This window comes from Pezoporus wallicus, unplaced genomic scaffold, assembly GCF_028554395.1.
Source record: "Pezoporus wallicus isolate ANWC-B61680 ecotype Strahan unplaced genomic scaffold, APGP_CSIRO_Pwel_v1 contig_13480, whole genome shotgun sequence".
NCBI lineage: Eukaryota > Metazoa > Chordata > Aves > Psittaciformes > Psittacidae > Pezoporus > Pezoporus wallicus.
The window spans coordinates 42,644-59,642 of record NW_026641917.1 but is presented as its reverse complement, the minus strand read 5'-3'; the positions used below and the strand labels follow the sequence as shown (position 1 = coordinate 59,642).

Genomic DNA, 16,999 nt, shown 5'->3' with positions numbered 1-16,999 from the left:
ATACAGAACTAAAAAACTCCGCTTTCTGGGAAATCCTAATCTGAACTCATTTAAAGAGTGACTTTCCTTCAGGATAGTTATTTCTCCAGTTTGCATACAAACTATCAACACACTGAGGAAAATTTGAATCCTATAAACTCTATGACAATTTGTTTCTCAAAATGTCTTAGATCACACCTTATATAACTGCAGTTCTCTACTGCAAGAGAAAGAACCAAACAAGTAGTTCTAATAACTTCATTAAAAAGTTCCCTTAATTTTACAAACAGTACCTTGGATGTAAGGTCTCGGTGGAAAATGCCTTTATAGTGAAGATAGCTGATTCCCATAGCAATGTCATATGCCAGTTTCACCCTCACTGTCCAGGGCAGATGCTGGTTACTGTCTAATAGTTGTTCCAGGTTACCACAGTTGATGTACTGAAAATACAAAGCAACATTAGTAATTATTTAACTCCATATATTGTCAGGAATGTAAAATTCATCATTATGTAAATGTCCTCAGATCAGCTACCACTGAAAGCTGGTTTTTTTTTCCTCAAGGGCTAGGCAGGCACAAAGTTTGCAGGTCAAGAGAGTCTAAAAATGTCTCCCTTCGCTGGCTGTACCAAAGCATTTATGTTAAAGATGCATGCACAGCCACCACTGCATTAACTCTGTAACATTTAAATACTGGTATTTATACGGACCCTTCAGAAATACCTACAATACAGTATCACCCTCTCAGTGTGAGTAAAATAAGGTCAAAAAAGATGAAGAGCTGACTCTCATACAGAAAGAGTCAACAAAGAGAGGTCTAAGTATCCAGGTGTAAGAGCATGATCAAGTTCCCAGATATCAATTCCCTAAACTGAAAAAGCAGCAGAGAAAAACATTGCAACACGTTGCAGTAAATTACAGTTTTGCACTGCTCTTATCTACAAGTCCTAATCAGCAACCTGATTCCCTGCGTTCAGCACTGCATCAACCCCATCAAATGGTAGTCCTCATGAAAAGGAACCTACATTAGGTGTAAGATAAATTTTACAAAAGACTGTGAAACAAAGCAGCACCCAGATAATACTAAGAAATATAACCCAGGTTTAAGACATAGCAGCTCCACTGCTCAAATAATCATTAAGCAACAGTGGGCTTATGCTTTATGTAGAGACCTTTCATACCAAAGGGCAGCTATGCTGTGCTTGAGTAGCTTCTTGTTTCACTCCCTGATACCCCACCCCACCAGCAACAAAGCAAAATGCTCACTCCAGAAACAAAACCTGGCATCAATGCAGTGACTTCTCTCAAGAAAAATCACAGCAAAGCAGACAGGATAATTTGGTCCCAAGCCTGGTCCAAGCATGAAACAGCGTGGCAGGCTGCACCAACTGTGTTCCTTTGTGCCAGCCAGCTCTCCAACTCTCTCTCTAGAGGCTTTGCACTTTCCTGTGTCATTCACCCAGAAAAAACACGTGCCACCATTATCACGTTAAAATAAAAATCATAATTACAGGCCTTGGTGTCTCAGAAACTTTGAACTTCGCTGTATTTTGTTGAGCTTCTCAACCACAAGCAAATATGAACCACACACAGTGTGGGTGCAGCTGATGCACTCAGACTATGCTATGATAAGGAAAGAGCACACATAGATAGTTAGGCCCTACCTTCTGAGCTCGCCTGTTAATTTTGAAAACCTTTTTCAGCAGATAAATAGTTCCTTGTGAAACTTGTGTAACGAGGCTAAGTTGTTTGGCCAAATGAGGCACAAACCAATGTTTAACTGCCACAAAGCGGTGTGGGGCTCCACTGCTCCCCTCAGCTACTTGGCATATCCCCTGGGAGCTGAGTTCTTCCGAGCCCCAGCACAGCAGTGCGTTTCACTGGCAATCCAGGACATGACCTCTCTCTCTCTCCTCAACAACCTGTCCCTTATGTTAGGAGCATGAGTCAGGAGAGCAGAGTAGCTCTGGAACAGGTCACTCTGAGTTTATGCAATCTCCATCCTTGGAGATTTTCAAGAACAACTGGACAGAGCTGCAGCCAACAAGACTCACGGCTGGAAACAACGCTGCTTTGAGCTTTCCCAACTTTGATCTTTCTCTCTCCTTGCTTTTATTTGAACCCCTACAAGAGCTAGATGACTTTATAGAGCACTTGACCTCAAACACACTGCTCAATATAATTCTTTAATTTTTTTTTAATCACAAGATACTAGCATGCTTAAGGAAAAAATGGCGAATAAGATTTCTACAATAACTTCTATATTCTCAGCTTCCTTGGAACACTGAGCAGCACTTTACACCTAGTTATGTTCAAATCAGAACAATATTGACCAACCTGGAACACAAGGCACTAAAGCTCAATAACCCCATTATAAAGTGACACATCAATTATCTCAAACCATTTCACCTTTCTGACTGGGCAATAACAGACCATTCATACAGTACTACCAAGCTTTAATTCATTGGCAAGAGAATGCAAGGGGGAAGGGAATTGCTGGCCTGGCTTTCCACTTCGGTTAGGGTCAAACTGTGCCATACCATGACAGTAATTGCTCCAGAAATGCTTATAAATAAAACAAGCAACCCGTAAGAGAGCATTGGCATACACACTGAACTGTGACAATAGCTAGCTACTATTTTAAGCTTGTGCTTTCCTTTTCAATAAAGCAGCCTACTGATTTGATCCACTGCTGCCATATTAGTTAAGTGTATTTAATATAGCTATTCCCTCAGCACTGGCTAGCAGGGTAGGGTCATACACCCATCTTGACTGCAAGAACTGGATTCTAACAAGAGCTGGGTGACAACTGACACACCCATAGGACACAGCATGCAGGAGCTGCAAGGGCAAGGCTCAAACCTGACTCTAGCACATAACACAAAACCCACTAGGCCTTCTATCCAAAACTGCCACCTAGCAGACTCATTCATTGGAGATGAGAGTTCTGGTTTTAGTTCTAATTTCTAGTGTATTTCTATGAAGCACAGCAGGATAATCACCAAGTGAAGAACTGAACTAAGAGTTTCCTACTGACATCTTTTCAGACTCCAGTTGATCTCAGACTTCAGCTGGCCAACAGGTAACATTTGCCTGCAGAGTACTGAATTGTCCCTAAGGCAAGAAGCACACAGAGTTCAGTGCTCCCTCGTATCACGTAAGTAATCCAGTTCTTCCAGTCATTCAGGCTGATAATGCAGACAGACAGCACGATGGCCTATTTTTTTTTCCAGAGTTCTTCAACAATGCCTTTTCGCAACAGACACAAAATCATGTACATTATTTCCTAATGGCCAGTGCGACTGAAAGAAAAATACTTGTTCTCAGTCTCTTACTAGCACAAACCAGCTCTGTGTGGTAAGAATATCCTCAAGGATAGTATGTGCACCTCTCCCAAAGAGAATACTGGATTTTGTTTTGTCCCTGAAGCATCTCAGTGATGGTACAGTAAGGCTACAGCACAAACATCTCAAAGCATTATTCAAGAGCTATTGCACAAGTGTACAAGCAGTTGGAGCAGAGATCTGATCGGGCTATGACAATGAAAGCAAAGGCCACTACGTTTCATAAAGAGACCTCACAGCTAAATGGAGCAGTGTTCAGACCTTTTCAAACCCAGTATCATCAGGTTGCAGTGAAACAGCTACCCATTATTCCTCCTGCTAGCTTTTTGTCATGTAACAGGACACCAACACACTCAGTTTATCTGGTTGCCAGAATCTGAAAGTAACCGCTTCAGGTTGTTGATTTTTGCATTTATTACAACTCACCACAGTAAATTTGACACTGGTTGAAAGGACTTGGCATTTTAGCCCACAAAAACAATCTCTCCTATAAAATTTATCTGTGTTAAGAGCTCAGGCTTTTGTTAGTACAAGCGAAGATCAGCAAAACTTATTTCTTACGCCTCTCCCAAACCTTCTAAGGCAAGAGGGCAGCAGCTTCTTTGAAGGACAAGCTACCCAGAAGCTCAGCCAAGCGTAGGTGCTTTCTGGATCAAAGAGCCTTGAAGAGGCTTCTGATGTAATAGCTTAATGCTACAAAACGCAAAAGCAGCAGTATATAACCCTTTCCCACACAAGAGTCAGGGCACAGGGGACAATGCAATTTTAACCTAAGAACAGCATGGTAGGACTGCTTCCTTGCAAGACATTATCAAACTCAAGCATATGAAATGAGGAATGGAATGAAATTCAGGGTATAATGGTACTCACATAAAGCATTATATGGTTAATTTCAACATATTAATACTAAACTTCAGCAGGCAGATTTTAGCCTTCCAAATTTAAAATAAAGGTTTGAGCACACTAATATGAGAACTAGAAGCTTTTAAAGAAAAAGCTCATCAGATTCATGTGATGTGATTCCAGTAGTTACTGCTCAACAACAAAGACTCCAAATATTGCCAACTCTGTGGGGAAAGACTGAGAGCAACTGCAAAGAGTTTTCAATACTATTTTGAAAACAAATACTCTTTCAATATGTAGGTCTAACATAAATAAACCACCACTGCACAAGAAAGCCAGAAAAAAGTTGGCCCACTATTTTCTCAGCTTTAAATGTCACAGCTTGCCATTTAAGAAGCAACGAATAACCACAAGACACCCCTATACAGTTGCCCAAATGCTGCCAAAGGCAATGCATTAAGTGGTTAAGAAAAGTAGGTGTGGAGAGACCAAATGAGGTGAGTAAAGAGCTCTGGGGACCCAGAACTACAAGACAAACACTGAGATAGCAATGAACTATACTGGAAAAGCCCAATGAAGAAAACAGGCAGAGAAGCAGGAGAAAAGAGAAACCAGAGTTGTGGCTGTAGTGCCTTCAATGGGGAGAAGTTAGAGAGACGTCAGAACAAAAGCCAGAATTCATAGTTGGACTCTACTTGGAAAGAATAATAGTAACATTGCAGACATTGGCAACATGCATTGAAGCAGTGTCAGAAGAGATAGAGCTTGCATATTTGTATCATTTCTAATGCTGGAAGTAAGAAGGTAACTTTCATGACTAATAAAGTTGAGATCTTTACACTCAGCTATCTGCAGAAGTTTTAAACCACCCATTCCAAGGAGGACACAACCCACCCTTCAGTTCTCATATGTTCAACAGTCATCTGTCACAGTCGGCACTAAGTAACTACTTTGAAGGCTTCTGGCTGCAAGACAACAAGGCGATGCACCCTTCTGCCACAAGTGACATAATTAGCTACAGTGGGAGGACTGGAAATTTCCTCATTTCCCTCACTTTTTTCATTAGCTTCAACTGTTCAGAACTGGAAAAGAAAGAGAACCTCAGTATGTTCAAATCTACAATATGAGATACTGTATATGTTCATACACCAAAATTGACTACCAGATTAAATTGACCTTAAGTTACTTCATAGACTTCCATTTGTTAAAAAAAATCCTCCCATGGTTTAAAAATACACAAACCTACCTCACCCAAGAACCCCTAAGCAGTAACCTTCCATTTCTAACTCAGTGAGTGCACTAAATAAATCAAAACATTAAAACCAGAACAAGTTGAATGTTTAATTTGGGCTGTATGAGTGTTCTTTTGAACAGCAGGTGAACTAATGTTGCCAAGGAAAAAAACACAAGTACCAAAAGAGTCAGAACATGCAGGTGAAGCAGACACGTTTTGGAACAAAGCTCAGAGTTTTCCATGAGGGACCAGAAGGGCTCAAGTGGCTGGGAAAAATAGTCTGATTGAAAGAGCAGAAGTAAAGCCAAAAGTCTTCCTCTAAAGGCCACTTTTCTTTCCTGCTCCTCAGCTGATAAAAACCAAAGGCAGGGGGGGGGATTCTTTAACCTAAAGTCAATTTCTCAACCAGTAGACACTATTCAGTTCTTTGCTAAAGAATTATGTATTTTATTTAAAGGTGTTAACCATTACAGGATTAAAATAATCTTTACAAAGTGTCAGCTATTCATAGAGAAGAACACAAGCTTCCTCATGCAATTGTTACAGCCTAGTTACTCATCAGAACTCAGAACCAAATGCCAAGAAACGCAACAGATCTACCTCTGTTCCTTCTTCCGTGTCAGTTGTGGCACTGATTGATTCACTGGCTCCTCCTTCTAAAAAGGCCTGCATAGGCATGGCTTATTTTATAAGGGCAAACAAGAATTGACATGCACTGAGGAAGGAGCTGTAATGAGAACCATTTGTTGCATTCCAAACATTTAAGTGTTGGCATGGAAAAGAATATGGAAAGATCTGTCTTCCTTTAGTTCTCTACATTCAACAGCTCTTATGGTCAGCATGATGAATTTATCCCTTTCCTGTCATTCCATTCAATCAAAAAAATCTCATGTTCGCTTGCTTGCCTGCTGCTAGAAACAGATTACTGGAAGGAAGGCTTCAACTGCAGGCACCTAGCAACAATCCACTGTTGCAACCCATATGTATGAAACAAGGTTTATGGATACTCATTCATATTCAGCTTTGAAATATTTCAGGAAATAAGCTTATTTTGTTGGAACCGGAAAACACTCCCAGTGTATCTATACAAACTGACCTTGATAACCATTTTTTCCTGTAATTATATTAGCAGAAAAAATCAGAAAGCAAAGAACGCCTAACAAAACCCCTGCATTTATAATCTGAAGTCATAACCATTTGGATTCTAAATAGAGCCCAGTTTCAGTGCAGATAAGAATCTGGGATATGGCAAGCTAGCAATGGCATAAATTAGTACACAGGCACAGAAGAGAAAGTACCTTGTTGCTGACACTGGCATGAGAAACAGCATCTCTACAATAACATTTCTGTTAAGAGCAGACGGCTCTACCCATAATGACAGCATTTCAAACATACTATACACTCAATTCTGCCTAGAAGCTAGCTCTAGCCCCCAACAGGAGCCTCTTATTTAAATAAGGTCTTTTCTCACCTTCCCCACAAAGATACCAGCAGTAGCAGCCCACAGATTATGTGCCTGCAAAATTCCAGACAAACAACCCGTTTGCTGCTTTGTTTGACATAAAAGAGCCACAAGGATCTCCCGAGCACAAAAGTTACAGCACACAAACACTTCTCCTAGTACAAATTTGGTTTAAATTCTGCACAAGGAATAGTGGGCTTGAGCTGTTTCAGAGTGCTTTTCCAAGCCTCAACACTCCAGCTGTGCCACAATGTCCATTTACATTTGTGGATGCTCAAACACTTTATTGGCCATTACAGAATGCACCAAGATCCCTATTTATAGTGGTGTAAAAAAGCAAACATAAAAGCAATCTTCTTGTACAACTCAGTTTCTGAATGGTTTGGAAGGCTGATAAGTGAAACTACAAACCACTTGTTAATTCAGAGCTATGTTTCCTGGGGTCCGGGGTGAAGTGGGAAGGGGAAGAGAGCATTACAAACTGAATTGACTGGAAAATATATAAGAAAAAAATCCCAGACAGAACGGGACTGCATTTCTTCATACACGCAACTAACAAGAAAATCTAATCCGAGGCAGTAGTCATCTCTCCTTCCACTCTCTCCCCCTCACACCATAAACAGTTGAGAAGCTTGCATCTTCTCACTCTTATTAACCTAGACATGTTGGCAGGATATCAGAAAGTGACCATACAAGAATTGCAGGGGTTGCAGTTCAAGAACGTTTTTTCTTTCTCCCTTGAGACAGTGGCAAATGGGCCAGTTGGCTTACAATGAGTGTCAAAACACTGACACTAGAAATCCCACCCCCCAAAAAAACCCCACGCAACACACAGAGGCACCATCTGCATGTGTGTGCCACACATGTGCCACACACATGCAGAGGAGAGAGAGAAGGGAAGAGACAATGGTGCTTGCTGTTCGCAGGTCAACATTTCTCTGCCACTTATCTTACTTTCTTCTATCCTTGAGATATTCTAAGGAGGAGGAAGAGGTTACCACCAGCAAGATTATTTAGCAAGCCTTCCTCAGAACACAACGTGTTTAGATGCATCTCAATTAAAATAATAAAAAAGTCCCCTGTGCACTATTACAGGCTCTGAAGTGATGAAACAAGTTACTCACCCTCCCACAAGAGGAGGAAAGCTTAAATACGACATACAGCCTGTACAGCTAAGAGAGGGGAGAGAGAGAGAGGGGAGGGAGAGAGAGGTTTAGCTATGACTTCTTCAGTTCATACACAGACGTTTAAGAGAAACTAGAAGTCAAAAGCTTGAACATTCAGAAGTTCTCACTGAAATAACTGGTTGCTCATCTCTTCTGATCTAGCACCTGCATGCACAAATATAGACTGTATGCCTGAAGTCAGACTCATCTTTTCAAAGCCTTGGTTTCTCTATTTGCATGTGTATTTCTTTAGTGTCTCGATTATAGTACTTTTTACATCTGAACTTCCTTTTCTGTGAGAACTCGCCCTTCTCTCTTCGCCTAACCACATACTGCAAATGCATCTTGCAGTTTCCCTGTGCCTTCAGCACAATGCACTGCTTGCACAACTTTCATTGCTTGCTTGCTTTTGGCATAAGGAGAGACTTCCTCTGTAGAGCTGTCCCTAGTGTGTTTAATTTACCAGGTCACCACCAACCTACAGTAGGTTTTTCCTTTAACTGATCTGCCAGTACTTCCCTCCTGAAAGAGAAACTGTAAGGCCAGCTTGCATTCTCCATAAGCCAAAGTTTTTGCCAGCTTTCTCTTTCCCACAACTGAACTTTTTACTGCAGCTTTCTGAGAAACACAGAATCGTTATGGTTGGAAAGGACCTTAAGATCATCCAGTTCCAACCCCCCTGCCATAGGCAGGGACATCTCACCCTAGACCATGTCACCAAGGCTCTGTCCAACCTGGTCTTGAACACTGCCAGGGATGGAGCATTTACCATTCCTCTGGGCAACCTGTTCCAGTGCCTCACCACCCTTACAGTAAAGAACTTCTTCCTTATATCTAACCTGAACGTCCCCTGGTTAAGTTTAAAATCCCATCAATTCAAGGACCCACTTGAACCTCTCATACTTAGTATTCCATCTCTGCACATATACACGACAGGAAGTTCACTCTCTTAAAAAAGAAGATGCATTTTGAGGGAATCAGGCACAGCCACAGGAAATCACACGAATTCTGTCATTAAAGCTTCCTCCTGTCCTCAGAACAAGTGTTGGGATGAAGTACAGCAGCGTTTAATTTCCTATCAAACTGAAGCTATGCCACAGGGGCCCCTGTATTTCATGGGGATAACTTGGTATTATTATATAATAATATATAATATATATATGTATAATTACATAATAACGCTCTATTGTTTAATGTTTTCCTGGAAACCCCAGGTCTTTGATGACTGTACTCAGACAAGAATGGTTCACTTTCATTCGTAAAAAAGTAAATAGCCATCAGATGTAGGGGAAAAAAATAATGGAAAGATCACCTAACTTAAATAAGGTCCTTTACAAGCTTTCCAAGAACCTGACTTTTGATATTTAAGCACTCAAAATTGCAAAGCTACAAATCAGACAGACTCCTGTGGAGGCCTGTATCATTTTTGCTGGAGAAAGAACTAAAGGGTCAAGCACACCACAAATGCCACAACATCAGCCTGCAAGAGTATGAACGGGAGATGGAATTTCAGCCAGGACACTAAATTTCCTGCCTCCTGACACTGAAAGCCAGGCCCCCTTGTGTGATTTTAAATGGACTTTTCTGGTATGTGCAGCACATCAAGCTGTGCTTGGGACTGAAGTCTTTTTTCCTTTTAACTAATTTACAAAAATATTTGGTTCCCAAGGAAAGTAGTATAAACAAAGTAAAGAATATGTACTTTGTCTTACCTTCTGTAAAATAACTTTACTAAGACACACTGCTTTCTTGTTACAAAATAATTAATGAAAGCTTAAAATGACAGCGTAAGGTTTAAACAGTGTAACAGTTTCCAAATCCTATCACTACCCTCCCTTTTCTATCAGCTTTTTAAACTCCACTTAATTTGAGCAATCTAATTCACATGTGCCATGTTTAGATTTAATGTTGCACCCACTGCTGCATACAGATGAAACAGGTTTACTTCTACCTTTTATCAGCCTAACTCATATCTGATACAGAAGGTATAGTGATGGGTACCAGAGCCTTCAAGTCTTCAGCTCTTGGGATAATGAACCATGTAGGCTCACTACAAGTGCCTACAGCGTTATTTCAACAAAAATGGGATGTCTTTGGCTTACAAAACAGCATGATGGTGCTCACATTCTTCTGACTCTCACTCAGTTTATAATCTAGACTGAATCACTACTGGAAATGGCTTGTTTGGTTTGGGGTTTTTCTCCCTTTTCCATTCACCCTTTAAAAAAAAAAAATACAGGTATGGCAGACACCCCTCATCTCAAACCAATACAGTTAGTTAGTCTGGCACTCTCCAGTTAATACTGCATCAGGACATGGTTGCTTCTAGAGCTACCCATGCTTCTTGACACAGATCAATAGCACAGGAATGGGTCTTTTCAATTCTGCAGGCTGGGTAATGACAGATATATTAAGCCTTTCATACATGGATCTCAAGTTGAAGAGAGACATGCTGTAATCCTCTAAAGAGACTGAATACATGGGGAAAAAAGGACACAAATCTGAAGGTGAAACATGATGCCTTGTATGGCACAGAGAAAGGATGCGATAAAGCTGATCATCAAGCATCAATCTGCATTTGCTGAGAGTGCATTCAGCCACTTTTTATAAATTAAATTGAGAACCTGACAAACTGTTACAGCAAAACTGAAACCGACACTCCATATGCTGTGAAGAGAGCAAAACTAAACCCAAATATGGCCCAAGTGTTGACAAGTATTTTTAAAATCCTATTATGAACAATGAAGAGATGAAGGGAAGTGTCTGCACAGAACCAAGCTTACAAAAACAATTATAACTGCATTTCAAAACCATCAGAGATGTACTAGGAATCACTTTGCAAGCTACACAGGAACAAGAAAAAGCACAGGCTCTACATGTGGTCCTGGACAAAACCACTGAAATAACTTATTTCAGATGGACACATACAAGTGTCTAATAGTAAAATTTATAGGTAGCTTCTTTTTTTAAATATGAAATAATTTAAGCAAAAGCTAAAACTGATACTTTGACACAAGAAAGCTGAAGCACATCCCGAGGCTTATCACTTCATAGATTCAGGATCTTTAAAATTTCAAAACGATATTGCTAGATACTTGGTTTGCCATCTCATAAACACATTCATCTCAAAATATAAACAGAAGTTTCATAACTTTACAGCTCTAAGAAAAGTCCTTATTACCTATCTCTATTTCCTTTCAGCAAAATAGCTGCTGTATGTGACAATGAAGGTGATACTTTCAGTTCTTCCCAACTTAGCCCGTGTTCACACGCAATGAAGTAGAAAGCCCAGACAACAGATTTGTCTTTCTGTACAAGTTTAGTTTGTTGGGCTTTTTAACCCCAAAAGATTGAGCTGATATTCACATGTGCCAAAGCAGGCACACAGTAACAGAGGCTTTGCATCTTGTAGGTTCATCTTAACACTATTCCCCAAAGTAAAAAGCTTCCACAGTCTTATGTATTTTTAAAAAGGATGACAGAATTAACTAGATATTTCAAAGCATTATTACCTCTCAGCATTTTTTCTCTGGTAAGTGGTTTTTTCAAGAACAGAAACATAAAGCACTATGTAAATAGTGAACAGTCCTAACAGACACCTCATGTGATGCATTTATTCTCTTTTAGTGCTGATAAACACTATTGCAATGAAATGGAACGATTCTCACCTTTTGTTTTACAGGCTAGCGTAGTCTTCCTAAAACCTGAGTTATCTCCCTTTGTTTTTGCCGTCCCTCCGGGAGCAGGGGGAGGGCAAGGAGAATCAAAAGAATGCAACTCCCACGGGTTGAGATAAGAACAGTTTAGTAACTAAGGTATAACACAAATCACTACTGCTACCACCAATGATAATAATGATAAAGGAAATAACAAGGGAACAGAATACAACACCTCACCACCCGCTGACCGATTACTTGCCCCCCAAGCCCAACCAAGCTCCGACCGATACCTCCTCCAACCCTGCAGTCTCCCAGCCCTTCCGGCTAACTCCCAGTTACATCCTGGGCATGACGTGCTGTGGTATGGAATACCTCTTTGGTCAGTTTGGGTCAGGTGTCCTGTCTCTGCTTCCTCCTGGCTTCCCCTCCTCCCTGGCAGAGCATGAGGCTCACAAAGTCCTTGGCCAAACCAAAACATCTCTATCAGCTCTGTTCCCGAGCCGAAAGTCAAAACACTGCACTGCACCAGCTACCAAGGAGGAGAAAAATGACTGCTACTGCTGAACCCAGGACAGTTTTAAACCCTCTTTCTGTTGCCATGACCCCTATTCTTCTGCTCAGGTCCTACAGCAAACTTCTCACACAGTCCTTGGTCATTAAGGGGGAGTACAACTACTGCTGCATCAGACAAGGTGACCATTAACTCCTCTCTAGAGGTCAAATCCCTGGGGTCCAGACAAATGGCTTTCTCTTGATATCAATGCAAGTATATGCAAGGCCTGACTCTTAATAACTCCTGTAAGGGAAAAGCTAATGAACCCAAACAACCAAATTAACAGAGGACATAACACAGATGTGTGCTGGCTGGACTTCTAGTCCTACAACAAAAGCAGAAAACTGGGCAAGCAAATAACAGGTCTAGCTTCATACCACATCACCATTCTTGTCATCAAAGCATACCTACCTGGAATGAAATATATTCAGTTCTAATACCCAAGTCCATTCCAGAAGGGGTATAAAGTAACCACAGTTTAGTAGAGGACCCAAGGCTCCTGACATACTTTTGATAAGGCTGAACTTACACTCCTGATACTTGGGGTTTATACCTGCAAAGGCCCAGACTGCCTCTACACATTACAGTTTCCAGCACTGGCATCAGTACAGCACCACTGAAAGAACTCTTCTTCCTATTCCCAGGGAGGTATATAAAAATGAAACTAGCTCTAATGAAAGCTACAAAAAAAGATCTGAACTAAAGACAAAAAGAATAAAGCATACAAGAAGAGATTTATTACAGTATTAATCCACAGGTCATGCTATTCATTGGCTGAGAAATCATAAGGATCAATTTAATCTGCAGAATTTTACACATACTTGGAGTTCTTACAAAGTTTAAGCAGCAGGCCTGTGCAGCATCCTACAGCCAGGAGGCATTTAAAAATGCCAGCTGGTGGCTGCTGAAAGTAATCTGAAAGATACCCTTTGTCATCATAGGGTGCCAAACTATTTTTAAAGTTACTTCAAAGTAAATTCCATCTTTTTACACTGCTCTGTATCAAGACTTATTCCTCTAAAACAAAGACATTGAGAACCAACAGGTATATTCTCAGAGCTGCAACAAAACCATCCAAGTTTGCACAGTCGCTCACTTCATTCCCCAGGAAAGTCACAGCAGTTGACAGTTCTACAAGTCTGTAAAGTAAATAACTTGACATACTGCCCAAGACCTCTGACACACACAGGTAAGATACTTTACGTATGCAAATGAGACCAAATTGGACCAGACCAAATCTGAGGAGAGACAAAAGACTGAAACATCCCTATGTATCTCTAAAACATTTCCCCATCCCTCCTATTTTTTGCTCCTCCTCTTGATTTTCTTTTCTCAATGCTGCAGTCAGAAACACTGTACAAAGAGCCTAAGGAAGAGTTCAGTAAGTGGGGGTAGCTACCAAACAGCACAAGATATGGAATACAAACTGATGCAGAAGCCTCTAATCAGTGCAGCTTGGCTTTACACATTAGGTAATACCTAAACCTTTAATATTACATGAAGTAAAGGGCTTCCCTAACAACTCCGTGTTTTTTTTTTCCACAGAAATTGGAAATCCAGCAGTATTCAGCAGATGAGTAACATTTTCTAACTGGATGAAGTTGAGAGTTCTTTCATTTCTTTTAATTTTTTACTTGGTGTTACCTTTAATACAACTTTCATCTTCTCTTCAGTTGTCTCCAAGCATAGCTTAATCAAGTGCAGCTATTCTTTTTGGGGGACAACCACCTACACCATCTTATCCAGGAGCTAAACCCAAGCTGGTAAACAGGTAACCATTGAGTGGCTTGGGTTGGAAGGGACCTTAAAGCTCATCTACTTCCACCCTCCCTGCATAGGCAGGGACACCTTCCACTAGACAAGTTTGCTCAGTACCTAACTGGGAACAACTCCTTTGTTGTATGGAATATTTGCAGAATGACTGATAATAGGAACCACAGCTCTAAAGACACAAAGTTCCCTAGGGTTGACAGGCTATTGTGATCACCAAAGCAGAGTTAAATATTTGCAGCGCTACATGAGTAAAACTGAAGTTATTCAAACAATATGAATCACACTGGTAGAATAACAGAAGGGATTAGCAAATGCTACAGGAGATGGGAGGAGGAGGGAGCAAGGAAGGAATGATGTTCCAAGGCTTTTTAAAACTTTCAGAAGTGTGCAACTGCTATCTAGAAGGCAATGTATGCCTACAGGTTTTGCTGTAGCATAAAGGTTTAGAAGAGGACATCTAAGCGACATCTGTCAGGTTTTCTCCATTCTAGGGTCAAAGGCTCTTCATAGAAAGGTGCCTAAGAACAGAGGGCAGGGAAAAGAGAAAGGAAAATCAAATAAAACTTAGGTATTTTAATTAAATTATGGGCTCTGCTTGTGCAAGCAGAAGAACTTACTCTCCCTTTAGCACAACTGTAACAATTCTGATAATTTTAAGGTTTTAAAATTTTTCCTTCCTAATCAGTGCTATATCCAAATTTAAAAGAAATAAATTGAATCCTACCTAAAAACGAAGGACTTTGAAGGCCTGAAACTCCACTAATTGCATTTATAGTTTCCTTAAATTGTTAGTCTTGGGAGGAACAGCAGAGAAAGTTTTCCATTACCACAGAGGAACTTATTGAAGAAACCTCTCTCCCCTCAAAAGCCACAGGCTTTACATTAAGATGAGCTTCATGAGTAGAAGGAAGAAGGGGAAAGCATAAGAAGGGGAAGGGTGGAGGGAAAAGTCTTTTCCAAACTGCTATGTAACAGCTTTTTTGTCTCAAAACAATGAACTGTGGTTACTGGTAGAAACAGCAGTGTCCAGTTCAGTAAACTACTATGGTGCAACATGTCCAAATTATCCAATAGCCATTATCTTGCTGGAGAGGGACTCTTCATTAGAGATTGTAGTGACAGGACAAGGGGTAACGGGTTAAAACTTAAACAGGGGAAGTTTAGGTTGGATATAAGAAGGAAATTCTTTCCTGTTAGGGTGGTGAGGCACTGGAATGGGTTGCCCAGGGAGGTTGTGAATGCTCCATCCCTGGCAGTGTTCAAGGCCAGGTTGGACGAGGCCTTGGGTGATATGATTGTGAGGTGTCCCTGCCCACGGCAGGGGGGTTGGAACTGGATGATCTTAAGGTCCTTTCCAACCCTAACGATTCTATGATTCTATGATCTTGCCCAAGATAAAAATTAACATGTCTGGAAGGATTTCCATAGTAAATTTTTTCCTGAGGTTTATGACACAGCTATAAAAAAAATATATATATATCTACAAATATGCAGGAATTAAAGGAATTCTGTGGATTCTTAAAAAAAAAAAAAAACAACTTAAAGCAGCAGTCAAGATTTTTCTTACAGCACTTTTTGCCTAATACCTTTGCATTAGGTTCTGCTGTCTACACTATACAGTGCCACCACACATTACTGCATACACCATCACACTATTTTAGACTGCAACGCACTTCCATTCACCCCTGCATGGATGCATGCACCTCCTCCTCCCCTGGTGGAGCAGAGAGCACAGAAAGGCTGGCTCACCCCTTAGAGTTCTCTCACCATTGCTCCAATGCCATGTATACAGCACCTTAAAACCAAGGCTGCTTAAATACGCTCTTAGACCCATGAAATATCTAATACTGCACCGTTGGGATGGAATCAGAATGACGGACTAGGTAGAACACACCAAGAAGAAAGACTGAAAGACTGCAGGAGAGACATGTCAAGCAGATCCAGCTGCTGGCTAAATCAATACTGTCCACCCCTCCATCACAGGCCGTGTGGTGCTATCACACTGCCACTACCCTACTCCCTGCCTGAGAACGCTTCAATGCATGTCAGATCCTGCTCTGAGCAAGTAAATCTTCAGCATCAGACTGTAACAGTGGAACATTTGTGCTCTTATTTTACTATCATCCACTATGAATTAATAGCCATAAAACTTGTTTTAATAATTAGCTATTGTCTGTGAAGCAACTGCAATTTCAAGATATCCCAGTCAACACCGAGTAGTTCTCCCATCTTCATCTCCTATACACATAGCTGTCAGGGGTTTCATTTCCTTCAAGAGGAATTATCCAACTGTACAACTTGTTCTGTGCATATATATACACATCTACTTGTAACAAGATTTTAGCCTGATCTCTCTGTTAGAAATTCAGATAAACCTGCTTAAGAGAGTTCAACAAATAATTTAAGATCTGCAAAAAGGCATTATATGCCTTTTATATGCCAGACTGTATGCTATGTTATCTGCTTCAGTGTAATAGTACAGGCCAGCAGAACCTGCAACAAAAATCAATTTGTTTGCCTCCCATCTAAAATGGGTATTTGCTCATGCAGCCATTCAGTGGTAAGTGTGCGTGGGGTAAGATTGTATGCTATTGCTATTAAGCCACAGCTCCTCCATGCTAACTGGCTCACAGCTTCATATCCCCTGGAGTGTATACTGTCTGCTAAGCTCCTGGCACTAACTTAGACGAGGTCTCTGAATGCTCAAAAGCATTTCATCCTGACACCGCAGCCTGTACTACCGTGCAAGTTTCTCCAAGTCTGAGGATGCTGCTATGTGCCAGGAAATTAAGAAATGAAAGTGAATAGAGAGTTGTCAGATTAGGAAGATGGCTGGAAAACAAAGAGAGGCTTGAAGGAGAGGCTGGAATTAGGTTAGAGAGGCATACAAGTACAGCAGGAAGCCCTACAGGTTCTTGTAGTTACAGAAACAAACCACCAGCTATAGATTACAGCTGAATACTGAGAAAGGAATACCCAGTTCCTGG

The 16,999-nt window shown here is 40.8% G+C and overlaps 1 protein-coding gene across 3 annotated transcripts in view; it reads right to left on the bottom strand.

Moving 5' to 3' along the window:
* Positions 1–16,999, bottom strand: part of TESK2 (testis associated actin remodelling kinase 2) — an 85,054-nt gene that overhangs the window by 25,418 nt on the left and 42,637 nt on the right. For 2 of the 3 annotated variants that reach the window (XM_057425913.1, XM_057425916.1), the window contains one exon: positions 273–419. The exons of the other annotated variant lie outside the window; for it this stretch is intronic. In XM_057425913.1, coding sequence (XP_057281896.1) covers positions 273–419 — 147 coding nt within the window. The remainder of the gene's footprint in view (positions 1–272; positions 420–16,999) is intronic. 3 annotated transcript variants of the gene reach the window in all.